This window comes from Mesoplodon bidens (assembly GCF_964165515.1).
Source record: "Mesoplodon bidens genome assembly, chromosome: 5".
In the NCBI taxonomy this organism is placed as follows: Eukaryota; Metazoa; Chordata; class Mammalia; order Artiodactyla; family Ziphiidae; genus Mesoplodon; species Mesoplodon bidens.
The window spans coordinates 95552514-95580434 of NC_138161.1; the positions used below are offsets into that span (position 1 = coordinate 95552514).

General features: G+C 36.6%; 1 protein-coding gene across 8 annotated transcripts in view; it reads right to left on the reverse strand.

The window, feature by feature from the left end:
• GNB4 (G protein subunit beta 4) overlaps window positions 1–27921 on the reverse strand; it is a 71350-nt gene that overhangs the window by 5851 nt on the left and 37578 nt on the right. For 5 of the 8 annotated variants that reach the window (XM_081234764.1, XM_081234767.1, XM_081234763.1 and 2 more), the window contains 8 exons: window positions 26413–26510; window positions 13857–13895; window positions 13027–13133; window positions 10533–10596; window positions 8757–8919; window positions 7659–7725; window positions 7353–7554; window positions 2397–2613 (listed from right to left, as the gene is read on the reverse strand). In XM_081234764.1, the coding sequence (XP_081090890.1) occupies window positions 2397–2613; window positions 7353–7554; window positions 7659–7725; window positions 8757–8919; window positions 10533–10596; window positions 13027–13133; window positions 13857–13895; window positions 26413–26469 (916 nt within the window). In that variant the 5' untranslated portion in view covers window positions 26470–26510. Of the gene's footprint in view, window positions 1–2396; window positions 2614–7352; window positions 7555–7658; window positions 7726–8756; window positions 8920–10532; window positions 10597–13026; window positions 13134–13856; window positions 13896–20166; window positions 20336–21261; window positions 21330–26412; window positions 26511–27921 lie in introns of those variants that run through there. The other 3 variants (XM_081234768.1, XM_081234769.1, XM_081234765.1) reach the window with 3 other exon arrangements.

Genomic DNA, 27921 nt, shown 5'->3' on the forward strand with positions numbered 1-27921 from the left:
ACTAGTGGAACCAGGTATCTCTGGAGCCAGAGACGGGCAAAGACGGGGTAAACTGGGGCTGCATTAGAAAGTGTCCAGGAAACAGTTAGACTCCCCAGGTCTCTTCCTTCACTCTGCAGAGTCAGATGATTTATCATCCTGCACCAGAACATAAGACTAGAGACTTATTTGCTAGAGAGAGTAAAAGAGGGTCTCAACTAGAAGAAAATAGGCACAGTTGAGATTGTTGAAACTGCTGAAAATGGGGAATAAGTAAGTTTACTTGCTAATTGTCTTGCACCCCAGCTTCTTCCCAGAAATCAGCCCCCAAACTGTCAGCTTTCTACTTCAGGTAGAAAAGTGGAACAATCCACCTCAGAGAAGACAGCTGGCCCAAGGGAAAAAAGGCCATAAGATATATCAGAGGTTCTCCAATGAAAGCCTGGCCAGATCACTGTTCAGTGAGGCCTACAGTCAGTACACCCCAACCATGTGCAGAGGGCTTTCAAACACTTTTAGTGCCTCACTCTTAAGGATAAATAAGAGGCTAAGAATCATCAGAGTTTTAAGGAAATATAATAGATAGGACACTGAAAAAATAAGAAAGAAGGGGGGAAAAAGGCAACTTGGAAAACAAAAGATTATGCTTACAGAAGAAAACTTCAAAAAAGGCTTCCATTAATGACCCCAGAAACACAAAAGACTTTTATTCATGAAAAAAAGAATGGGGGCCCTAAAAAAAAACTCTCAAAAAGACGGTAGCAAAAATGGAAAACCAAAGCTTAACAGAAGGTTCATGGAAAGAAAAGGCAAGGATTTCTCCCAGAACATGGAGCAAAAAAAGACAGATGGAAAATATGAGAGAAACTAATAAAGTCCAAGAAGTCCAACATCAGAATAATGGGAGTTCTGGGCTTCCCTGGTGGTGCAGTGGTTAAGAATCCACCTGCCAATGCAGGGGACACAGGTTAAAGTCCTGGTCTGGGAAGATCCCACATGCCGCAGAGCAACTAAGCCCTTGCACCACAACTACTGAGCCTGCACTCTAGAGCCCGTGAGCCACAACTACTGAGCCTGCATGCTGCAACTACTGAAGTCCGCATGCCTAGAGCCTGTGCTCCACAACAAGAAAAGATACCGCAATGAGAAGCCTGCGCACCGCAACGAAGAGTAGCCCCCGCTCACCACAACTAGAGAAAGCCTGTGTGCAGTAACAAAGACCCAGTGCAGCCAAAAATAAATGAATGAATGAATGAATGAATGAATGAATGAATAATGGGAGTTCTAAAAACAGAATGATAATGGAGAAAAAAGTGCAACCAATTAAATAAGCCTCCTAAACTTCCCAGTACTACAGGGTATATGTTTCCAGGTTGAAAAGGTCCACTGAATGCCCCAAATGAGGGATGAAAATGGATCTACTCCCAAACATATCAAAACTTGGAAAAAGTTTGAAGATTAATTAGTGAGAAGTACATCAAAACTAAGAATGTACGCCAAAAAATTAATTTGACCCTAGAGAATATTCAAAAGCAGCACAGCAAAAGAAGTCACTGCATATACCTCACTGCTTGGCAGTAAGTGCTGTTTAAAAATTCATAATTGTGTAATAAACACTGACTGATGTTCTAAACCAAATTCACTACATGGGAAAAACTGGAAGATGGAAGCTGTGGTGGGAGGAGGGATGTTGAAACCAAACCCTCAACAGATAATGCCTAAAAGTAAAAAAAAAAAAAAAAAAAAAAAAAAAAATCAATACAGGATGTTCTTTAAAGATACAAAAGTAAATACTTAAAAGTAGCTACCACTGGGAGCAGAGAACATGGGCTGGGGTCAGAGGACTGCTGTGTTTTGGTAACAAGCCATGTAGACCTATTTGATTCCTTGAGTATAATTTTGATTCTAAAAAAATTTTAAGTCACTCTGTGTAATTTGTTATTAATGACAGTCCCCAGTACAACTGGATGCTAATATTCTGGAAGCTGCAGGGGAGAACACAGAGTATGGGGTTAAGGGGAGACAGTGGTTCCATGTCCTGTCCCATACAAGATCTGAGCCAAAAAGAAGATCCATGTTTCCTGTCAGGTTATAAGAGAACTGTAATTTGGAAAAGACCATACTAAATTATACTAAATTATATACTAAATTATATTCATCTTTATGTCAAATATATTCATCTTTATGTCAAAACTTACCAAACAAGAAAATATAGAATCAGATATTACTCTTCAGAAAACAGAAACATAAATATGGTTTATGGACTGTAACTGCACTCAAAGATCAACAATGACCATGAATGAGAACTGCCATGTTGCCATTCCCCAGGGTGCCCATGGGGGCCCCAGAAACAACCGATGGGAACCTTTTCACATTTCCTGACAAAATCAAAACCTCATGTGTACTTATTTACTAACCTGCACGATCTCCTTTTAGTGTGTCCCATACGTTACAATTGAAGTCATCATACCCAGCTAACAGGAGACGCCCACTTTTTGAGAAGGCTACGGAAGTGATCCCACAGATGATATTGTCATGAGAATACAATAATAACTCTTGGTCTGCACGAAGGTCAAAGAGTCGGCAAGTAGCATCATCAGAGCCAGTGGCAAAGGCATATCCATTTGGGAAAAACTAGAAAGAAAAGCAACAAACATTTATTCCATGAAAATACACAAAAATTATGTGAGGCAGTGTAATAATAGACTCTGGGGTAAGACAGACCTAGATTCAAATTCCAACTTGGTTTCTTACCAGATGAATGATGTTAGGCACTAAAGATTCTTAAACACTTGAGTCTTAGTTTCAGAATTTAGTGTGTTGGTTAGGGCTGAATGAAATAACATGCAAAGTACCCATAACCCACTGTTCAGCACAAGGCAAGTTCTCAAAACACCCTGGCTCTGGTCCTCCATATGTCTTACTAAAATGTTTAAATCACATATTACTATTTATAGAATTTATATATGTATGCATACTCTTAAATGTTCCAATAATCTCATTATGAGAAATAAATAGGAAACATTTTATAAAAGAGAACAAAAATCATCTAGTTAGGCTAGGTTATAAAGTTAAGCTAGTAGTAAAGAAAACTATGCATCATTAGTTTGTGAATCCCCTTTCTCAGATACTGTGGCACTACTCAACACTTTGTACAAAGAGGAAATCACTTCATATATCTATTGGTCATCTGTATTACTCTGTTAGTACCTGCTGATGTGTAGGAATAAAATGAAGAATATAAATTTGTTTTCTTTGTGGCAAATATTTTATAGTTTGTCATTTGCCTTCTAATATTGTTTACGTTTTTAAAAATATAAAGCAATTTTTTGGAGGTATCACTCTCCCTGATTTCAAACTACTACAAAGCTATAGTAATCAAAACAGTATGTTACTGACACTAAAACAGACACATAGATCAATGGAACAGAATACAAAGCCCAGAAATAAACCCATGCACACACAGTCAACAACAAAGGAGGCAAGAATATAAAATGAGGAAAAGACAGCCTCTTCAATAAATGGTGTCAGGAAAACTGGTCACCTAGATGCAAAAGCATCAAACTGGATGACTTTCTCACACCATATATAAAAATAAACTCAAAATGGATTAAATACTTACACGTAAGACCTGAAATCATAAAACTCCTAGAAGAAAACACAGGCAGTATGCTTTTTTCTTTTCTTTTTTTTTGGGCCACGTTGCGCAGCTTGTGGGATCTTAGTTCCCTGACCAGGGATCAAACCCAGGCCTCCCTCAGCAGTGAAAGTGCAAAGTCCTAATCATCAGACCACCGGGGAGTTCCCAGGCAGTACGCTCTTTGACACTGGTCTTAGTAGTATTTTTTTTTGGATCTGTCTCCTCAGGCAAGGAAAAGCAAAAACAAACAAATGGGACTACATCAAACTAGAAAAAGCTTTTACACAGTGAAGAAACCTACTGACAAAAGGAAAAGGCAGCCTACTGAATGGGAGAAGATATTTGCAAACAATATATCCAAAACATACAAAGAATTCACAAAAGTCAATATCAAAAAAACAAACAACCCAATTAAAATATGAGCAGAGGAACTGAATAGACATTTTTCCAAAGAAGACATACAAATGGCAAATAGACACACGAAAAGATGCTCAACATCACTAAGGATGCAAATAAAATGGAAATGCAAATAAAAACCATAACGAGACAGCATCTCACACCTGTCAAAATGGTTATTATCAAAAAGACAACAAAAAACAAGTGTTGGCAAGGATGTGGAGAAAATATCCCTCGTGTTGTTGGTGGGAATGTAAACTGGTGTAGCCACTATGGAAAACAGTATGTAGGTTCCTCAAAAAATTAAAAATAGAACTACCATATGATCCAGCAATTTCACTTCTGTGTATTTACCTCAAGAAAACAAAAACACTAACTGGAGAAGATATACATGCACCCTGTTCAATGCAGCATTGTTTAGAATAGCCAAGATCTGGAAGCAACCTCAGTGTCCATCGATAGAAGAATGGATAAAGAAGATGTGAGATATACACGTACACACACACAGACACACACATATACATACACACAATGGAATATTACTCAGCCATAAAAAAGGAAATCTTATACCATGTTCTTGAATTGGAAGAATCAATATTGTCAAAGTGAGTATACTACCCAAGGCAATCTACAGATTCAATGCAATCCCTATCAAACTAGCAATGGCATTTTTTCACAGAACCAGAACAAAAAATTTTTTAATTTCTATGGAAACACAAAAGACCCTGAATAGCCAAAGCAATCTTGAGAAAGAAAAACAAAGCTGGAGGAATCAGGCTCCCCGACTTCAGAGTATACTACAAAGCTACAGTAATCAAAACAGTATGTTACTGGCACAAAAACAAACACACACTTGATTCCATTGATCCACAGATCAATGGAACAGGATAGAAAGCCCAGAAATAAACCCACACACTTATGGTCAATTAATCTACAACAAAGGAAGCAAGAATATACAATGGAGAAAAGACAGTCTCTTCAATAAGTGGTGCTGGGAAAACTGGACAGCTACATGGAAAAGAATGAAAGTAGAACATTCTCTAACACCACACACAAAAATAAACTCAAAATGGATTAAAGACCTAAGCATAAGACTGGATACTGTAAAACTCTTAGAGGAAAACATAGGCAGAACACCCTTTGACATAAATTGCAGCAATATCTTTTTGGATCCTTTCCTGGAGTAATGGAAATAAAAACAAAAATAAACAAATGAGACCTAATAAAATTTAGAAGCTTTTGCACAGAAAAGGAAACCATAAACAAAACAAAAAGACAAGGACTTCCCTGGTGGTCCAGTGGTAAAGAATCCAGGGAAGTAAGATTCCACATGCCGCAGGGCAACTAAGCCTGAGCACCACAACTACTGATCTCATGCACCTCGATGAGAGAGCCCACGTACCGCAACTACAGAGCCCATGTGCCCTGGAGCCCACATGCCACAACCAGAGAGAGAAAATCCACATGCCACAACTGGAGAGAAGCCCATGCACCACAACAAACAGCCTGTGCAGCAATGAAAGATCCTGCATGCCTCAACTAAGACCCAACGCAGCCAAAAAAATAAAGAAAATAAATAAATTAAATAAATAAATATTAACAAAACAAAAAGACAACCTACAGAATGGCATAAAATATCTGCAAATGATGCGACTGACATGGGATTAATCTCCAAAACACACAAACAGCTCATGCAGCTCAATATCAAAACAACAAACAACCCACTCAAAAAAAGAGCAGAAGATCTAAATAGACACTTCTCTAAAGAAGACGTACAGATGGCTCAACATCACTAATTATCAGAGAAATGCAAATCAAAACTACAGTGAGGTATCATCTCACACTGGTCAGAATGGCCATCATCAAAAAATCTTACAAACAATAAATGCTGAAGAGGATGTGGAGAAAAGGGAACCCTTTCAAAATCAGAAGAAAACATTTCAAGAAATGAAAAATCATATAATAACTTATCAATACGGATGCAAAATTTAAAATTTTAACAAATCAAATCCACTAGTAACTAAAAAGGATTATGCATTATAACCAAGTGAGGTTTGTCCTGGAAATGTAGGGTTGGGTTAATATTTGAAAACTAATCCACATAAATTCACCATTTAACAGACTGAAAAAGAAAAACCACATGATCATCTCAATAGATGAAGAAAAGACATTTGATAAACTTCAACACTCATTCCTGATAAATCTGTAGCAAACTAGGAACAGAAGAGAAGCTCATCAACTTGATAAAGGTGGTGGGATGAGAGATGGAGAGGATTGCTTTTGCCTATTCCAAAATTCCACTCTTCAAACCAGGTTGGCCTAATAGGGGGTGGGGGTAACAAAGCCTTTACTTTCTCTGATATTCTCTAAAGATTATATAAAATTGACTTTCAATATGCACATGATAAATAAAAACCAATTTTTCCCAAAAAAGATCTTCTTGCAAAATTAGAGTGTATCTTATACCCATAAACACTTGCAATTACAGTACTTTAGGAAATTCTAGTCGTATCTATACATTTTGGCATCTGATCCGCATAGGACAATTTACCCAAGTCAAGTGGTATCCCACCTCCTCTTAATATCCCTCTCCTCAATTCTGACTGTTTGATAAATCATTTTGATTGTCATTCAAAATGCCATTTTAGTTTTAATTTATAAAGACATATGACTAGTTCATTCTCGTATATACTAAGTACTTATTGTCTGGCTTAATCTATTTGTGGATACCTGTTTGAGGGGTTTTTTTTTCAATATGAAGGAGATTATAAATAATTTATACCATTTATTGAGCATCCAATCTATAGTTTCATTTAGTCTTCACATTATTCTTTAATGTAGGTAGCATTATTCCTACTGAGGAATGTGTAGCTCACAGAGGTTAAGTAGCCCACCTGATCTCACACAGCTGGTTCCCAGCAGAACTAAGATCCAGAGTTTGCTGACTTCAAAAGGTATACTCTCTATACTAAACAGCTGCCTCTGTCTTCCTGACTGTCTCTCTTTGGGTTGTTCCCTTGACCCCAGAGATATGGGACTTTGTTCTCCTCTGAACACACTGTTGATACTCATGATCTGCTTGTTTGCTCAAGATGATCTATCCCTCTAAATCTGGAAAAAAAAAATTATTCCTGTTTACCTGCAAATAAGGACCTAGGCCTATGGATTAAAACCTTTCCATTTTAAAAAAATTAAACCCTTGTTATTTGGGGGTTAAATGTTATAAAAGCATACTATTTATAAGAATCCTTGAAGGGAATCTGTTGTTAAAATCATACTATAGAGTTCAACACTTTATATGCACAATAAATTTTCCTTAGAAATGCTCTTCACTTACACTGACAGCATTAATATCCGACAGATGGCCAGTAAAAGACTGTCTACACATTCCATCTCGAATATCCCATAATTTTGAAGAGGCATCACAAGCACCAGAAACAAAAGTCCTCATGTCAGGACTCAGAGAAAGACTCATCACATCTCCAGAATGCCCAGTGAATGTAGTGGTCTGCTGGGCAGTTTCGATGTCCCATAAAGCACTATAATTAAAAATAGAAATAATTAATGACTGTTCTTTCTTCTTACATTAGTTCCTACTACCATCCTCAACCTCAAAATCAGTAATCTTCTGGAATAAACTTACCAAGTTGTATCTCCTGAACTTGTAACAATTTGGCTGTCATCTAAAAAACGACAGCAGGACAAGTAGCCTACAGCACAGAGAGTAACAAATGTTAGGTTATCACTGATTAATTCAATTACCGTATGAAACAGTAATACATATTTTAAAAAATATAATACCTGGGCAAGTGTTTGTTAGTATAATCTATAGTTCTACTTTTAATTACTTCCAACTCTATGCTGCCTGAAACTGAATTTTATCAACAAACTCTCTTAGGTATTTACTGTGTTGATGACTCTGAAAGTTACAAACTTGAGTAAAAGATACAGTCCTTTCCACCTACCACAATTACCTAAGAGAAAGATACTCCTTAATACAAATATCTATTATAATCTATAGCAGACTAGGTTAAGTACCTTGGAGAAATACTTTAAAAACCTCAGGGAAGGAAAGGTGGCACTCAAATGCTCAGAATTCACCTGTGCTTCAAAATATGGAAATGTCAGGAAAAATACCATTATTGAGATTGTGTAAAAAGCACAGTCAAATAGTACTTCCAAGAATCCAGAGAGGCTGAAACCTGGTGAGTGGTGATAAATTCCTAATTAACACTGCTAACCAAATACTGTATTATTGAACTACGGCGTGCACATTGAATGCACTATCACATAGTGAAACATATTTCATAAATGTATCTTGATACACACTTTCAATTACATAATTAAGAACCAAAATCCCATAATTGTTATAGGTTTGCAGAGAATACAGAAAATTATATTTGTTTTCTTTTTGTATTTTTCATTATTTGAATTTTTTGCAATAAATTTATAATTTTTATGAAAACAATACTATTTTTGGAGTTATTTATTTTCTTTCTTTTTCATTGATGCACAATATTAAAAACAATACTATTTTTGAAAGAAAAATAGAAGTATGGTCATCATTTGTATAATTATAAAAAGTCAGTGTTTCCCAGATTCATGGTAATTTCTACTCTCACTTGATTAATATGCATCCTTTGGCCAGCTGATCTCACTTTGTCACTCCTTCTCCTTGATCAGCTCATTCTTCAGGAGGAATCAGGTTTAGGAGAAAAGGACAATATGTAGTGATGCTCACCCGTGTGACCCGGTAACTCTCGGCTCACTCTCACATTTCCCTCTCTGGTTTTCAAGTTATATATAGAGCAGATGTTGTCCAGTCCTCCACAAGCAACATAATTACCAGAGGGAGCATAAGCACAGGTCATCACCCAGGAGGACCTCAAAGGAATAGCATGCATCTATAGGACAAATACAACACAAAAACTAAGTACAAAAACTAAATCAAGAGTACAAAAACAGTCATTAATTTTTCAAACCTATTTACAATGAAGCAAATATTACTGCAATTTAAATGTACTTTAAAAATAGGCCAGGGCTTCCCTGGTGGCGCAGTGGTTGAGAGTCCGCCTGCCGATGCAGGGGACACGGGCTCGTGCCCCGGTCCAGGAAGATCCCACATGCCGCAGAGCGGCTGGACCCGTGAGCCATGGCCACAGAGCCTGCGCGTTCGGAGCCTGTGCTCCGCAACGGGAGAGGCCACAACAGTGAGAGGCCTGCGTACCACAAAAAAAATAATAATAATAAAATAAAATACTAATGCACACTGAAATGCCTGTTATATTTTCTGTATTATTATCAAATCATTTGGATTTAAGTTCTCTTTTCAGGAAGTATTCTTTTAAGAAGAACAAGGACATAGGACATTTCAACACTAACAGAGCCATTTGAAATATTAAGTGTAAATGTTAAAGACCTTAATAAATTTTTTTGTTTTTGCATTAGTGCTCAAAAGATGAATTTCCTCTAACATAACACTGAATAATACAAGTACTGGAGTTGAACAGAATGGTTCTTCCACAAAGAACTATGACCTTCTAATAACACATATTCTGGGCTCGAATTCAAACAATGGTAATAGTTTGCACTGATCTACTCATACCATTGTATGATGCCTTATTACCCAACACCAAGCATTTGCAGGTCAGGTAGCAAAGTTTAATGTGAATGGGAACATAAAGGCTAAGTGGCCCATACACAGAATCAACACATTGTGGGATTACTATGCTCTCACATAACCTAAAAGAATATTTTTCTGTTTTAGGAAAATATAGTTGAAAGACACACTCAATTCTGATTGATACAGAAAAACTATTATATTACAAATGTGTCTTAGCTAGCTTTAAATTCTCAACCAGGCTGAAGTTACTGTTTATTTCACAAAATAGTACTTCTAAATCTTTACTAGAAACAGTGGTATAAGTGCACACAGAATCTAGAAGTATTTGACTTGTGAGCATTTTCCTGGAGCTTCTTCATGATCACTCAACACCTCTATGTGAGGGGTTCCTTCCAGTGGACATATTAAGAGGACCCACTGGCTTTTACCACCAAGGGATCTAAACAAGTTGTAATTTGCCTCCAATCTACTGTATCTTCTGAGCAGTCCAGAAACACAAATCAATGCCTAGTGTGGACCAAAGAAAACATTCTAGCTTATCCACAACTAAAAATAAAAATTGCAGGGTCGCTGTCACATTAGGAAATGGGACCTTTTAAAAAAAATCATTTATATGTAAAACTGATGCACACTGTCTTCTAATATTCAAGTATGAAATATGGGACTCAAATAAGACACACTGAACTATATATTCCTGTAGTTGTCCTTGGGAATAAAAAAAAGGTTAAATATTAAAAGCAAACACTAGGTCTAAAGAAAGGATCTAAGTTAAAATTAACGGAGTAATTTTATCCTGGAAAGAAATTAAAGCTTGAAGTAATAGAATAAAGGAAAGAATTGGTGGACATCAAACCAAATAAAAGGTTATATAAGAGGATGATTAAGAAACTCTACCTTATTTGTTGTATAGCTATCCCAAATAATTAATTTTCCATCTTGGGAAGCACTGACTAGTAGCCTAGAGGAACAAACACAGAAATAATGTGACACTTAGAGGAAAAAAGTAGTTTAAGTTAGTTATGCATTGCATTAATGTAGAACAGTTCAAAAAGACAAAAATAATTTTTCGAATTAAAAACTTGATACCAGAAAATATTCTCACAACTTAAAAAATATATATTCTGCATGCCAAAAAAAGTTCAACATTAAAATTTTTTAGACATTTTACTAAAAATGTCTCTGGTTATAACAACTTTTTCATGGTAACAACATTCTAGTTCTTATTCAAGATTCTGCTGACTGGTTTAGTATGTACTGACTTAAATATAATGACAGTAGAGTACATATAAGCCTACAAACCACGTTTTATTCAATCTAAAAATATCAACTGAGAGCCTGTGAATGCAAGGCAGTGTTATGGATATAATACAGGCTATACCACCTACCTTGGGGCCCTCCATCATCTGGTGGGGATAAGACATTTAATAAAATAAATTAGGTAAATGAAAATAGTCAGAGGAGTGGTATAAAATAAAGGCCATAGGAAAACAAATGAGGGACAAATAAGTGCTAACTGGGTTACTCAAGTAGTCTTGCAAAAGAAAACAAGTCTTGAAAAAATGGAATTTCGAAAGCTAAAGATAGAGAAGTCTGTGTTCTATGAGGAGGGTATGTTCCATGGCAAGAGGTGGAAAAATACAACAGGTGTTTCAGGAATTGTGAATTGCCCAGTTACACAGAGTTTGTAAGAAATGGGAAAAACAGTTTAGAAAAGGGGACTGGGCTTAAACTACAGAAAGCTCTGTTTGCCAGGCTAAATATGAAATCTTGACTAAGTTACCTGCCACTGAATTTTTTGTTTTGTTTTGGAATTTTATTTTTCACTATGGTATAAAATTCAAAAACTACAAAAGGATAGATATACAGTGAAAAGAATCACCTTCCCGTCCCTATCACCCTTCACTGTAGGTAAATAACATCAGGTTCTTACATAGCAATTACTGTAAGTTTTATGAAAGGGAAGATCTAACCACAGGGTATGGGATGGAACCTAAAGTTCTTCAAAAATCAGTTGGCATCATCAGCATTGAGTTGAGAAGGACATTAAGTTACAAGTTGATAATCAGAATGGGTAGAAAGACAATGTGAGATAGGTTCTGTTGACACTTTTGGTTCTCTATTAAGATTAATAGTCTTGAGAAAACTATAAGAAAGTAAGAACCATTAACATAGTTTCAAGTGATTGTATTTCGAGTTACACATTTGCTATCTCAATAGGTAGATTACTTCTTAAACTTCTTTAAGAAAAAGAATAAAACATTTGGCTTAGTTTTATGTCAGTTGCCAGTTATATAATTTTATTTATTCCCTCTTAAGAGGCACAAGTTCTATATTACTGTATTCAAGTATCTTATTTAAATCAAGATGTGCCAGGCATTAGCAACAGGTAGCAACATTTTTAGGTTCTCCTGGAAGAAGAGAAAAAATATGCAACTTCTATTAAAAAGTAATTTTTTAGTTAAGACTTTTTCCCAATTAGGTGAACCAAATCAAAGGAACAAGTCAACCACTATGGAAGCAGTGCCAGATACTCTGAAAAAAGCACAGGCCACACTGTAACCCTATGAACAAAGTAAATCATCATGACCAACCACACAACTGCAACCAGATGGTGGCTCTGTGTGTGTGTGTGTGTGTGTGTGTATGTGTGTGTGTTCAATACACACACACTTGTATGATGGGGTTAGGGGAATAAAAGATGTATTCAACAAAAATGTCATTGTTTTATGTAATTCCATCCTTTGTGAATTTAGGTAATAAATAATTACGGCAATATCTGGTAACTTGTACATAGCAACATTCAACAAATATTTCCTTATTAACTGAAATTTCAATGTTAATACACAATAAAGCTGCCTTGGCATGTTAAAAAAAAAAAAAAAGTATAATACCCCACTGCAAAGAAAAGAAATCCTAAACGCTTTGCCTAAATCATTTGATAAAGGATATTTCTGAGAGGTAAATCTGTTTTCCATATTAAAGGTTTCTAAACTTTTAAAGTATCAATGAGTATTTTTATTAAAAGCAAAGCGTTCGGGCCTCCCTGGTGGCGCAGTGGTTGAGAGTCCGCCTGCCGATGCAGGGGATACGGGTTCGTGCCCCGGTCTGGGAGGATCCCATATGCCGCGGAGCGGCTGGGCCCGTGAGCCATGGCCGCTGAGCCTGCGCATCCGGAGCCTGTGCCCCGCAACGGGAGAGGCCACAACAGTGAGAGGCCCGCGTACCGCAAAAAAAAAAAAAAAAAAAAAAAAAAAAAAAAGCAAAGCGTTCACATTAGATGCATTTTCTGCAAATACTTCATAGATATAGGTTGTTTCTAAAAAGAAAATGCAAATGATGACTCAACAAAAATAATTCTGCACACAGTCTGAAAATGGCAGGTACAAACCTCGAATCATATCCCCAGTGCATAGCATAGATTTTAGCTAGGTGACCCCTCAGTGTACGTCTTGTTCGCATTTGTATTCGACCCACGGAATCCATATTTGACGTGATCTATAGGAAGTGACGAGAATGTCATTCTTTACCTTAGACATAGCTCAGAAAATAAAGTAGAAACAATTAATAGGCAAAAAAGCAGACATAAAACAAATTTATAGCTATTGAAGGTATTTTAATACAAATAATCCTAGAGTCATTATAGGATTAATATGTTGTTCAAGAAAAAGTATGATTTATTTGCACACCTTCCAGTGAGAACATCTTCTGTAGACTATTAAGTAAAAAGAACAGACATACCTTCCAACCTTAGTAAAAAAACAGCCACAAATAAAAATCTAATAGCAGATGATCAAATAGTAAAACATTTCTAATTTTAACTATCTAAAGAAAGCCAATTTTATATTTAAACAACACATAAAATATCTCCTTAATAAAAATTATCAATATTAATTAAACTAATGAAACCTTCCTAATAGTTTACATAAGAAAAAAGATCTTAACCAGGGCATATCAAAAGAATCAGAAGCTACCTAAAAAGAAACACATACTATATGAATGTACATATTTTTATTGTATTTTTTCGCAGACTTCCATTTTAACAGGTATGCTTTAAAAAGCACTTCTACCAGCATCTGACAAATTACAAAGTGTTTTTAAATAGAGATCTCATTTCTTTCAATTAAACACTAATAAAGAGAATCTGAACGTCATTTGCATCAGTATCAAGCAGTTTCATGGGAATTAATAAAATGAATTGAGGAAAAATAAAAACTTTACCTGAACAAGCGTGGCATCATTACATGCTTTTCTAGCATCCTGAAGTAAAGAAACATAATTATACATTTAGATATGGAAATCCCTAGATATGATTTAAAATAATATTTTCATTGGAAATATAGATTTGAAATATACTTCTTACTGTACCACACAATCTTTATTTTTAAAGGTTTAATGAGATAAAATTCACATAACATAAAATTAACCATTTTAAATCATTTTAAGGTGTGTAGTTGGGTTGGTTAGCATATTTACAATGCTGTGCAACCATCACCATTACCTAATTCCAGAACATTTCCATCACTCCATAAAGAAACCCTATACCTTCCAATTCCCTCTTCCCCCATCCCCAGGTGACCACTAATTTACTTTCCAATGGATCGCTCATTCTGGACATTGCATACAAATGGAATCATACAATATATGACCTTTTTGTGTCTGGCTTCTTTCACTTAGAGTAATGTTTTCAAGGTTCATTCAGTTGTAGCATGTGTCAGTATTTCACTTCTTTTTATGGCTGAGTAATATTCCACTGTATAAAAATATAACATTTGGTTTATCCATTAATTAATATGATGGACATTTATGCTGTTTCTACTTTTTGGTTTTATGATTAATGATGCTTTGAACATACATTTTCAATTCTCCTGGGTATATACCTAAAAGTGGAATTGGTGGGTGATATGGCAACTATGTTCAACATTTTAAGAAACTGTCAAATGGTTTTTCACAGTAGGTGCACCACTTTACATACCCACAAGGAATGTATGAGGGTTCCAATTTCTTCATGTCCTCACCAACACTGTTCTTGTCTTTTTCTTCTTCTTCTTTTTTAAAAAAATTATTACAGCTATCTTAGTGGATGTCAAGTGGCATCTTAGTGTGGTTTTGATTTGCATTTCCCTAATGATTAGTGATGCTAAGCATCTTTTCATGTGGAGTGTCTTTACATGTGCTTATTAGCCATTTGTTTATCTTCTTTGGAGAAATGTCTATCAACTTCTTTGCTCATTTTTAAATTGGGTTATGTGTTTATTGTTGAGTTATAGGAGTTCTTTATATATTCTGGATACTAGACCCTTATCAGATTATGATTTGCAAATATTTTCTCCCATTCTGTAGGTTGAGTTTTCACTTTCTTGATAGTTTCCTCTGACACACAAGTTTTTATAGTTTTGATGAAGACCAATTTGTCTATTTATCTATTTTTTTCTTTCTTGCTTGTCCTTTAGTGTCATATTAAACTGTTGCCTAATTCAAGGTCACAGAGATTAACAAATAGGCTTACTTCTAAAAATTCTACACTTTTAGCTGTTATATTTAGGTGCCATTTTGAGTTAATTTTTATATATGGTATGAGGTAGGAGTCCAAACTCATTCTTTTATATGTGGATATCTAGCTGTCCCAGCAATATTTGTTGAAAAGACTATTCTTTCCCTATTGAATTGTCTTGTTACCCCTGCTAAAAAATCAATTGGCCATAGATATATGGCTTTATATATAGACACACAATTCTATTCTATTGCACAAATATACTTTTGGTTTATGGTTAAAAGATTTTTAATTGCATTCCCCAAATAAACTGAACTAGACTGATTTAATAAGCCCATCATATTCAGAGTTATATTTGTTAATAAGCTTCACCAAAAAGCAAGAGTTCTGAGTTCCCTTCTATTTGTTCTGGCAACTAGAAATTGAGGTGATGGGAAGAATATTTACAGTATAACCCAAGTCATTTCAGAAATATTTTAAAAAATACATAGTATTTGAATACTGGACAGCTACATGTAAGAGAATGAAATTAGAACATTCTCTAATACCATATACAAAAATAAACTCAAAATGGATTAAAGACCTAAATGTAAGACCAGAAACCATAAAACTCCTAGAAGAAAACATAGGCAGACACTCTTTTACATAAACTGTACCAATATTTTTTTGGCTATGTCTCCTAAAGCAAAGGAAATAAAAGCAAAAATAAACAAATGAGGGCCTCCCTGGTGGCGCAGTGGTTGAGAGTCCGCCTGCCGATGCAGGGGATACGGGTTCGTGCCCCGGTCTGGGAGGATCCCATATGCCGCGGAGCGGCTGGGCCCGTGAGCCATGGCCACTGGGCCTGCGCTCCGCAACGGGAGAGGCCACAACAGTGAGAGGCCCGCATACCGCAAAAAGAAAAAAAAAAATAAATAAATAAAATAAAAAAATAAACAAATGGAATCTAATTAAACTTAAAATCTTTGCACAGCAAAGGAAACCATCAACAAAATGAAAAGAAAGTTAGACAAAATAAGACAGCAGAGAACTATGTTCCAGACAAAGGAACAAGATAAAACCCGAGAAGAACAACTAAGTGAAGTGGAGATGGGCAATCTGCTTGAAAAAGAATTCAGAGAAATGATAGTAAAGATGATCCAAGATCTTGGAAAAAGAATAGAGGCACAGACTGAGAAGATATAAGAAATGTTTAAAAAGAGCTAGAAGATTTAAAGAACAAAGAGATGAACAATACAATAACTGAAGTGAACAATACACTAAAAGGAATCAATAGCAGAATAAATGAAGCAGAAGAACGAATAAGTGAGCTGGAAGACAGATTGGTGGAAATCACTGCTGCAAAACAGAACAAAGGAAAAAAAGAATGAAAAGAAATGAGGACAGTCCAAGAGACCTCTGGGACAACATTAAATGCACCAACATTTGCATTATAGGGGTCCCAGAAGGAGAAGAGAGCGAAAGGAACAGAGAGTCCCATACAGGATAAACCCAAGGAGGAACATGCCAAGATACATATTAATCAAACTGATAAAAATTAAAGACAAAGAGAAAATATTAAAAGCAACAAGGGAAAAGCAACAGACAACAAACAAAGGAATCCCCATATGGTTGTCAGCTGATTTTTCAGCAGAAGCTCCACATGCCAGAAGGAAGTGGCACAATATATTTAAAGTGATGAAAGGGAAAAACCTACAAGCAAGAAGACTCTACCCAGCAAGGCTCTCGTTCAGATTTGGCAGAGAAATCAAAAGCTTTACAGATAACCAAAAGCTAAGAGAATTCAACACCACCAAACCAGCTTTACAACAAATGTTAAAGGAACATCTCTAGACAGAAAAGAAAAGGCCACAACTAGAAACAAGAGAATTACAAAAAGGAATGCTCACCAGTAAAGGCAAACATAGAGTAAAGGTAGAAAATCATCCCCAAACAAATATGATATCAAAACCAGCAATCATGAGGAGAATGCAAATGCAGGATATTTGAAATATATTTGAAATGAAAAGACCAGCAAATCAAAACAATCTTGTATATATATAGACTGCTATATCAAAACCTCATGAGAACTGCAAAGTGAAAGTCTACAATAGATACACACACAAAAAAAGAAAAAGCAATCCAAACACAAGTCTAAAGATAGTCATCAAATCACAGGAGAACCAAAGGGGAAGAAAAAAGACCTACCAAAACAAATCCTAAACAATTAACAAAATGGCAATAAGAACAAACATATTGATAATTACCTTAAATGTAAATGGATTAAATGCTCCAACCAAAAGACACAGACTGGCTGAATGGATGCAAAAACAAGACCTGTACATATGCTGTCTACAAGAGACCCACTTCAGATCTAGGGACACATACAGACTGAAAGTGAGGGGATGTAAAAAGGTATTCCATGCAAATAGAAATCAAAAGAAAGCCGGAGTACCAATACTCATATCAAACAAATTAGACTTTTTTTAAAAATCAAAGTAGAGTTGATTTACAATGTTGTGCCAATCTTTGCTGTACAGCCAAGTTGACTCAGTTTTACACATATATACTTTTTTAAAAATATTCTTTTCCATTTTGGTTTATCCCAGGAGATTGGATATAGTTCCCTGTGCTATACAATAGGACCTTGTTGTTTAACCATTCTAAATGTAATAGTTTGCACCTACCAACTCCAAATTCCCAGTCCATCCCTCTCTCTCCCCCCTCCCCCTTGGCAACCACAAGTCTGATCTCTGTGTCACAAGTCTGATCTCTATCTCTGCGAATCTGGTTCTGTTTCGCAAATAGGTTCATTTGTGCCATATTTTAGATTCCACATATAAGTGATATCATATGGTATTTGTCTTTCTCTTTCTGACTTACTTTGCCTGTGTGCCACAACTAGAGAGCCCACGCACTGCAAGTACTGAGCCCATGTGTTCTGGAGCCTGTGCACCACAACTAGAGAGAAGCCTGCACGCTGCAACGAAGAGCCTGTGGACCACAACAAAAGATCCCACATGCCACAAATAAGACCCTGCAGTGGAAGGGCAGAGTCTTAACCACTGGACCACCAGGGAAGTCCTCCTTATATTTTCTTTCTTCTCTGACTGCCATGGCTAGGACTTCCAAAACTATGTTGAATAAAAGTGGTGAGAGTGGACATTCTTGTTCCTGATGTTAGAGAAAATGCTTTCAGCTTTTCACCATTAAGTATGATGTTTGCTGTGGGTTTGTCATATATGGTCTTTATTATGTTGGTAGGTTCCCTCTATGCCCACTTTCTGGAGAGTTTTTTTTTATCATAAATGGGTGTTGAATTGCATCAAAGCTTTTTCTGCATCTACTGAGATGATCATATGGTGTTTATTCTTCAATTTCTTAATGTGGTGTATCACACTGATTGATTTGTGGATACTGAAAAATCCTTGCATCCTTGGAATAAATCCCACTTGATCATGGTGTATGATCCTTTTAATGTATATTGGATCTGGCTTGCTAGTATTTTGTTGAGGATTTTTGCATTTATGTTCATCAGTGATACTGGCCTGTAATTTTCTTTTTTTTGTGGTATCTTTGTCTGGTTTTGGTAGCAGGGTGATGGTGGCCACATAGAATGAGATTGGGAGTGTTCCTTCCTCTGAAATTTTTTGGAATAGTTTCAGAAGGATAAGTGTTAACTCTTCTCTAAATGTTTGATAGAATTTGCCTGCGAAGCCATCTGGTCCTGGACTTTTGTTTGTTGGAGGTTTTTGTTGTTGTTGTTGTTGTTTTGCCGTATGCGGGCCTCTCACTGTTGTGGCCTCTCCCGTTGCGGAGCACAGGCTCCGGACGCGCAGGCCCAGCGGCCACGGCTCACGGGCCCAGCCGCTCCACGGCATGTGGAATCCTCCCGGACCGGGGCACGAACCCACGTCCCCTGCATTGGCAGGCGGACTCCCAACCACTGCGCCACCAGGGAAGCCCTGTTGGAGGTTTTTTAATCACAGTTTCAATTTCAGTACTTGTGATTCTGCTGTTCATATTTTCTATTTCTTCCTGGTTCAGTCTTGGAAGGTTGTACCTTTCTAAAAATTAGCCCATTTCTTCTAAGTTGTCCAACTTATTGTCATATAGTTGCTTATAGTAGTGTCTTATGATCCTTTGTATTTCTGTGGTGTCCATTGTAACTTCTCCTTTTTCATTTCTAATTTTATTGATTTGAGCCCTCTCCCTTTTTTCTTGATGACTCTGGCTAAAGCTTTATCAATTTTGTTTATGTTTTCAAAGAAGCAGCTTTTAGTTGAGACAAATATTGTATGATATCACTTAGATGTGGAATCTAAAGAATAAAACAAACTAGTGAATACAACAAAAAAGAAAAAGACTTACAGATATAGAGAGCAAACTACTGGTTACCAGTGGGAAGAGGGAAGAGGGAGGGGCAAGATAGGCTTAGGAAATTAAGAGGTATAAACTACTACATATAAAATAAATAAGCTATAAGGACATACTGCACAACACAGGGAATATAGCCAATATTTTAAAATACCTATAAATGGAATATAACCTTTAAAAATTATGAATCACTATGTTGTACATCTGAAACTTATATAATATTGTACAACTATACCTCAATTAAAATTTAATTTTAAAATAACATTTCTTTAAAATACTTTGCAAGTATACTGTATACAGGTGCTATTAGAAATAAAATACTTTTGATCTAACATGATAAAAAGATACAGTATGTCAGGAAAATAATTTTTTATATAATGAGTTATATTTTTATATTAAAAGCAAATTCCCTACATGTAATCAAGTGTTTTTGCCTAAGTATTATAGGGTAGCCTTTCAAAAAGACCTTAAATTTTTACACAAACTGAAGAGAATTTTTTTTTTTTTAAAGAAGAGAATTATTAAACGGAAGATAGTGAAACAAAAATTAATGTAACAAAATAAGTAACGGCAAGCAAAGAACATGTTTAATAAGCAACAAAATGTTTTAAATCAAGTTTATCAGTTAATGATAAATTTAGAGGATTCATATACATGGGAAGCACAATTAATTCTTCCTACTAGATTTGTTCCAATTTTTTCCCCCAAAGGTTAGGGTAGTGTTGTCTTCAACTCTATTCTTCCCCAGTGTGCTGTGCACGCTTCTGTGCAGAGAGACACACACGATATGTTGAATTACTGTCCCCAAAGGACAACCTGTTCCATTCAGCCAGGGGATGCCTGCCACCGTCTGCAACAAAGACTGGATAAGTATGCAATCTTTTTGGCGGCCTTTTCAACCTATTTATAAGCACTTAGACTATTTCTATGTAAGGGTGTTCATAAGTAGTTACACAAACATATGATTTGATTCTCTCATTCTCAGATTGTGGGTTTAGAAACCTCATTTGGCAAGGAATAATTTAGCCCACTTTCCTACAATGAAAAGAATTTCCAGAAATGACAGTGACAGCCTGAGCCATGTCCAAAAATGCTGGGGTAGAAGACAATTCTATAAAAAGAGCTCTCTGATTTTAAGCTTTATGAAAATGAACTATCACTGTTTAGATCATCTTTCTTAATTCAGTCATTCAATAAAAAAAGTCTGTTGCACACTGTGTCAGGTACTATGCTAGGCACCATGGATAGAGCAGTAGACAAACCAAAAATCCCTGCCCTCATAGAGCTTACCTTAATATTAACAACACAATTAAAACACTGCAAGTTAAAATTACTGAACTTATGAACACTTTTATCCATTATAAAACTGAATATAAGAGAATCACTCCCAATTAACAGCTGAATTCTTTATTGCCCACCTTAAGAAATAAAGCTCTGATATTAATATCTTTGTGCAAAATAAAAGTGGTGTTTCTCACTCCAAATCAAACAAGTAACAATTACAAAAGACAATCTACATTTTCTCTATTTCTGTTTTTTTAATTTAAAATGAATTATAATCAATGCTACTCCAATATAAAATAAAATAAACTTTTTAAAGGAAATATGTATTGCACCAAATAGCATACATTTCTATTATGTCATGTGTTATACCATAGTTAAATATATAGTTAAATTATATTTCTGGAATTAAGGGGGAAAATGAAAGAAGGAAGAAATGGTCTTTAAATATAGCATGACATGATGAAACTGATAAGTACATGGTATTTTACATACACATGGTTACTTGAAATCATGGAAGATGATTCAGTGAGCAACTATGCCCATGACATTCTGCTTGGATGCTGGTGAGATACAAAGATAATTAAAACACAGAATTTCCCAGCCAAGTACAGGTAGTAAAGACAAATGTGCACAAGGAACCATAATATCAGGTGGGCTGTAATCAGCCTTGTAACACAAATCCAAAGGGTTGTACAAGTAAGGAACTGCCACTTACTGGCATTGATCTAAATCCTTTACATGTCATTTTGTTTACTCCTCTCCGCAAACCTATATAGTGGGCAAAGACATTAAGCATTCAAAAAAAGCTGTAAACATGTCCTGGCCACAAAATAATTAAAAGATGGAATCCATGTCCCTTCCACCAGGCAATGCCGCCTTCCAACAAAAGAATAAGAAATCCAAGTGCAGGACTCTGGGAGGCTTTTTAGAGGAAGACTAGGATTCAATGAATAGAAGTCCCAGGAACAAAATTAGAGCAGAGGTAGGTAGTATAATTCCACGCGAAGGAAACGATTTGAAAAAAGGCAACAAAGTGGAAAAGAGCAATGCATGTTCAGGGAATGACAACCAGATTCATGTGGCTATAGCACAGGCTACAGAGCCAGATCTTAGCAGACATGATGGGGAGGCAGGGCCACAGGGGTACCTATGGCACAGGCTCTGGGACCAAAATACACCTGGCTTGAGTCCTGATCTACCACTTCATAGTTATGTTACCTTCGCCAGTTACTTAATCTCACTGAGGCTCAGTCTCCTCAGCTACGAAGTAACACCATCTACCTCATAGGGTTATTACAAGCATTAAATGAGATCAGCACATGACCAAGTGATTGGCCAGTCACTCCAGACAAGAACACCACAAAAAATGAAAATTGCAGGCCAATATCCCTGATGAACATAGATTCAAAAATCCTCAAGAAAATATTAACAAACAGAATTCAACACATCAAAAGGATCGTACACCATGATCAAGTGGGATTTATTCAAGGGATGCAAGTATGGTTCAACACCCACAAATGAATCAATGTGATACACCACATAAACAAAATGAAGGATGAATATCATAAAATCACCTCAACAGATGCAGAAAAAGCTTTTGACAAACTTCAATATCCAATATCGATTTATGATAAAAACTCTCAACAAAGTGGATATAGAGGGAATGTACCTCAACATGATAAAGGCCATATATGACATATATAACATACTCAATGGTGAAAAGCTGAAAGCTTTCCCTCTAAGATCAGGAGCAAGGCAAGGATGCCCATGCTTGCCACTTTGATTCAGCATAGTATTGGAAGTCCTAGCCTGAGTGATTAGGCAAAGAAAAGAAATAAAATAAATAAAGGGCATCCAAATATGATAGGAAGAAGTAAAACTATTGCTACTTGCAGATGACATGATATTATATACAAAAAACACTAAGGACTCCATCAAAACTGAGAACTAGTAAGTGAATTTGGTAAAGTTGCAGGATACAAAATAAATATACAGAAATCAACTGCATTTCTATACACTAATAAAGAACTATCACAAAGAGAAATTAAGAAAACAATCCCATTTACAATTGCATCAAAAAGGATAAATTACCTAGAAATAAATTTAACCAAGAAGGTGAAAGACCTGTACACTGAAAACTAAGACACTGATGAAAGAAACTGAAGATGACACAAATAAATGAAAAGATATTCTGTGCTTACAGACTGGAAGAGTACTGTTAAAATGTCCCTACTACCCCAAACAATCTACAGATTCGATGCAATCTCTATCAAAATCCAAATAACATTTTCCATAGAAATAAAACAAACAATACTAAAATTTGTATAAAACCAGAAAAGACCCCAAATAGCCAAATCAAGCTTGAGAAAGAAGAACAAAGTTGGAGGCATCACATGCCCTGATTTCAAGCTATATTACAAAGCTATAGTAATTAAGACAGTATGATATTGGCACAAAAACAGATACATAGATCAATGGAACAGAACAGATAGCAGAGAAATACATCCACACATATATGATCAATTAATTTACAACAAAGGAGCCAAGAATACAAAACGGGGAAAAGACAGTCTCTTCAATAAGTGGTGTTGGGAAAACTGAACAGCTACGTGCAAAAGAATGAAACTGGACCACTATCTTACTTAATACACAAAAATTAACTCAAAATGGATCAAAGACATGAATGCAAGATCTGAAATCATAAAACTCCTGGAAGAAAACATATTCAGTAAGCTCACTGACATCAGTCTTCGTGATGATTTTTTGGATTTGACCACAAAAGCAAAGATAACAAAAGCAAAAATAAACAAGTGGGACTACATTAAACTAAAAAGCTTCTGACAGCAAAGAAAACCATCAATAAAATGAAAAGTCAACCTACTGAATGAGAGAAATATTTGCAAATCGTATATCGTATAAGGGATTAATATCCACAACATATAAAGAACTCATAGAGCTCAACAGAAAAATAAAACAAATAATCTGATTTTTAAAATGGGCAGAAGAGGACTTCCCTGGTGGCGCAGTGGTTAAGAATCTGCCTGCCAATGCAGGGGACACGGGTTTGAGCCCTGGTCCAGGAAGATCCCACATGCCACGGAGCAACTAAGCCTGTGTGCCACAACTACTGAGCCTGTGCTCTAGAGCCCGTGAGCCACAACTACTGCAGCCCGCATGCCTAGAGCCTGTACTCCGCAACAAAGAGAAGCCACTGCAGTGAGAGGCCCGCACACCGCAACAGAGCAGCCCCCACTCTCCACAACTAGAGATAGCCTGCACACAGCAATGAAGACCCAACGTAGCCAAAAAATAAAATAATAAAATAATAAAAATAAATAAAATGGGCAGAGGGTCTGACTGGCATTTTTCCAAAGGAGACATACAGATGGCCAACAGGTACATGAAAATGTGTTCAACATCACTAATCATCAAGGAAATGCAAATAAAAACCACAATGAGAGAGCAACTCACATCTGTCAGAATGGCTATCATCAAAAAGAGAAGACATAGGGGGCTTCCCTGGTGGCGCAGTGGTTGAGAGTCTGCCTGCCGATGCAGGGGACACGGGTTCGTGCCCCGGTCCAGGAGGATCCCACATGCTGCGGAGAGGCTGGGCCTTTGAGCCATGGCCACTGAGCCTGTGCGTCTGGAGCCTGTGCTCCGCAACGGGAGAGGCCACAACGGTGAGAGGCCCACGTACAGCAAAAAAAAAAAAAAAAAAAAAAAAAGAGACAGAGAAGAAATAGCAAGTGTTGACGAGGATGTGGGGAAAAGGGAACACTGGGGACTGATGGTGGGGCTGCAAATTGGTGCAGCCATTATGGAAAACAGTATGTAGGTTCCTCAAAAATTAAAAGAAGAACCACCGTATGATCCAACAGTTCCACTTCTGGGTATTTATCTAAAGAAAACAAAAACCCTAACTCAAAAAGATATATGCACCCCCATGTTCACTGCAGCATTATTTATAATAATCAAGATATGGAAACAACCTAAGTATCTGTTGACAGATGAAAGGATAAGAAAATGTGAGATACATACACACACACACACACATACATACACACAATGGAATATTATTCAGCCATAAAAAAGACTACCTTGCCATTTGTGGTGACAACATGGATGGACCTTGAGGGCATTACACTAAGAGAAATATGTCAGACAGAGAAAGACAAATACCACATAATCTCACTTATATGTGCAAGCTAAAGAAAGACAAAAAACAAAAAGCCAAGCTTACAGATACAGAGAAAAGATTTTTAAAAATGAGACGGCCATGTGACCAATGTGCTTGGCCAATCAGTCATTCCTGCTCAGCATCTGGAGCAAGTGACACAAAGTAGAGATGGTGGAGAATCCATTCTGGTGGTGGTAGCAACATCTAACTCAGAGATTAGCCTATGAAGCCTTCTCTAATCATCCCAGAAAAAATAAATCCCTCCTTTGTTTTGACAGGTTTGTTCAGACACCTAAGGTATCCACTCAGAGTTCTCATTCACATTTAAATCACTAACTTCCTTGAATTCCTGGTGATCAGAATGATTATGATTTTAATCCGCTCAGAACCAACATTTTTCTGCTGAGTGTTCTTCCCCCATCCCTCGATTTTCCTGTTCCTTTCCTCTCTTTCCTGTAATATCTTTGCATAGATCCTATGATTGTTCCTTTTTTCTTATTCTTCACTTTTAAATTAGATAAGTAATTCTGAAATCGCTACTGCAAAAGATTCATACTGGAGAGACCACAGCAGTGTTCCAAGTTACTAATAACTTGGATTCTCCATGCTTCGTTATGAAGTTTTTCATTTATATTTGTAAGTTGTTTAGCTCTTAATTTTCCCTGTGAAAAGAAGTAGGCAGCAGCAGGCTATACACAATTCAGTCTCTCCTCTACCTTCTCACCAAGAGGCTTCCTAAAAGACAGCATGTCTATATCCTTTCATGTTTATTTCTGCCCTCCTTGATATTTCTCAGTCCAGGGAAGCATCTGTTTTCACTGTTCCAAAAGAAAGGAATGATGTTGTCCCTGAGGGAGTATGAGATTTACAGCCACAGAAACCCTCTCTCAGAGCCTTTCCACACCCTAACATTTGACAACTTTTCCCCACTCTATTAGGTTTTGCAGTTCTAAGTGTCTTTAATTTTGTTAAAGATGAAGCTTGTAATTTGTTCCTTATGCTCTTTACTGTTTTGAATTGATTTCCAAGAGTAAAGATGACAGACATCTTCATGATGCCACCAATAATTTTAATGTTTTCTGCAATCTAATGGTTTAGAGATTAATTTTCTAATAGATTACATTATGTGATATTATGTAACATTATGATATTACATTATGCTTCATCATACCAAAAATCAAACTACGATTCCAGGTGTGTGAGTAGAAGAGAATTATCATGTCAGCAGAGATTACATGTACACTATTAACTTCTTAGGGACACAGGGGCCGTTGGTCCACATAGGTATTTGTTAGGAATGATTTTTGGAGAGTTCTTCAGAGGCATGATAAAAACAAATCGACCATTTCTCACCTTACAAATTATTTGATATATGTAGACTGATAAACTAATGCACAAATTTTGTTCATCGCTGGTATTACATAAAAATGTTAAAATTTCATAATGAAAAAGTTTGCTCTTACCTGGATCTGATTCCGCAGCTGCTCGGCTTCTTGCCTCAACTGTTCCAGCTCACTCATCCTTGAATTTGTTTACCTCAGAAACTAACAAATGAAAGTCACTATTCAAAAAGAAAGAGAGACAGACTGACTCAGTTCCCCATTTACATATTAATCTGCTTTTTAAATACTGACATGTAACTTCCTTTTGGTCCCTCTGAAACTCAAGTGAGATAATTATTACTGGAACTTAAAACTGCTTAGTAAATATAGACCTAGATTATTTACTAAAGGACTTTATGGAGGAATGGGATCAGAGGAAGGAAGAGACAGCTTGAGTTGTAGTATTCAAGACTTAATTATAGAGAATCAGTACTAGAATGGAGTCCAGGGAGAAATACTTTACAACAGTTTCAAGGGCACCAGTAGACATCCACACTTGGATGCCTAACAGACACCTCAACTTATTTCAAAATTGAACCCCACACCACCCTTAAGTCTTCCCCATCTCTGTAAATGGCAATTCCATCCTTCCAACTGTTTAAGCCAAAAACCTGAGAGTCATCCTTAACGGCTCTGTTCTGTTTCTTTCATACCCTACATCTAATCCATCAGCAAATCATGTCAGGCATTCCTTCAAAACACATCCAGGATTTGACCAACTCTGATTACCTCCACTTTGACTACCTTGGTCCAAGCCACCATCATCCACCTGGTCTCCTTTCTACTGCCCTTGCCCACTCTCCAGTCTATTCTAAATATAGTAACCAGAGATGCTTTTAAAACAAGTCACTCTTCTGCTTTAAATCCTACAATGGCTTTTCACTCCACTCAGAGCAAAATCTAACTCTTTATCTTGACCCACACAGCCCTACACAGTCTCTTACACACACCCCCTCTGACCTCGTATCTCTCCTCCCCCTACCCCTCTCTGCTCCAGCCACTCAAAAGCTTTCTTGATGTTCCTTGAACACCCTAAGCAGGCTCCAGCTTCAGTCTTTGCACTTGCTCTTACCTCTGCCCGGAACCCTCTTGCCCCTGATATCTTCACTGCTTGCACCCTTACCTCGGTTCAAATGTTACCTTCTCAGAGCAACCTTCACCGATAGCACATATGTACCCAACTAGGCCCCTTACCCTGTCTTATTTTTCACTGTAATACTCAATGCCATCTAACATGTATTTGCTTATTTGTTGTCTGCTTCCTCCTAGTAGAGTGTAAGCTCCTTAAAGGCAGGGACTTTGCTCACTTTACTCTTTGCTACATCTCTAGCACCTGAGACACTTCATTCTCCAGTAAATTAACCAACCTGAAAATAATCTAAGAACTATAGGAAAATTCATTCTAAGGATTTAGCATGAATCCTAGAAGTAAAAGGCAAGGATGTTATGACCTCAAGAAGAAAACAGAGACTGGAAACTGGCAGTATTCTTTCACTACCTGTCCTGCTTCTCTCTTCATACCTGCTTTGTTTTTCTCTTTCTACAGAATGACTTTCTGTAGGTATATCAAGGGGCTCAAAGAAGTCTCAT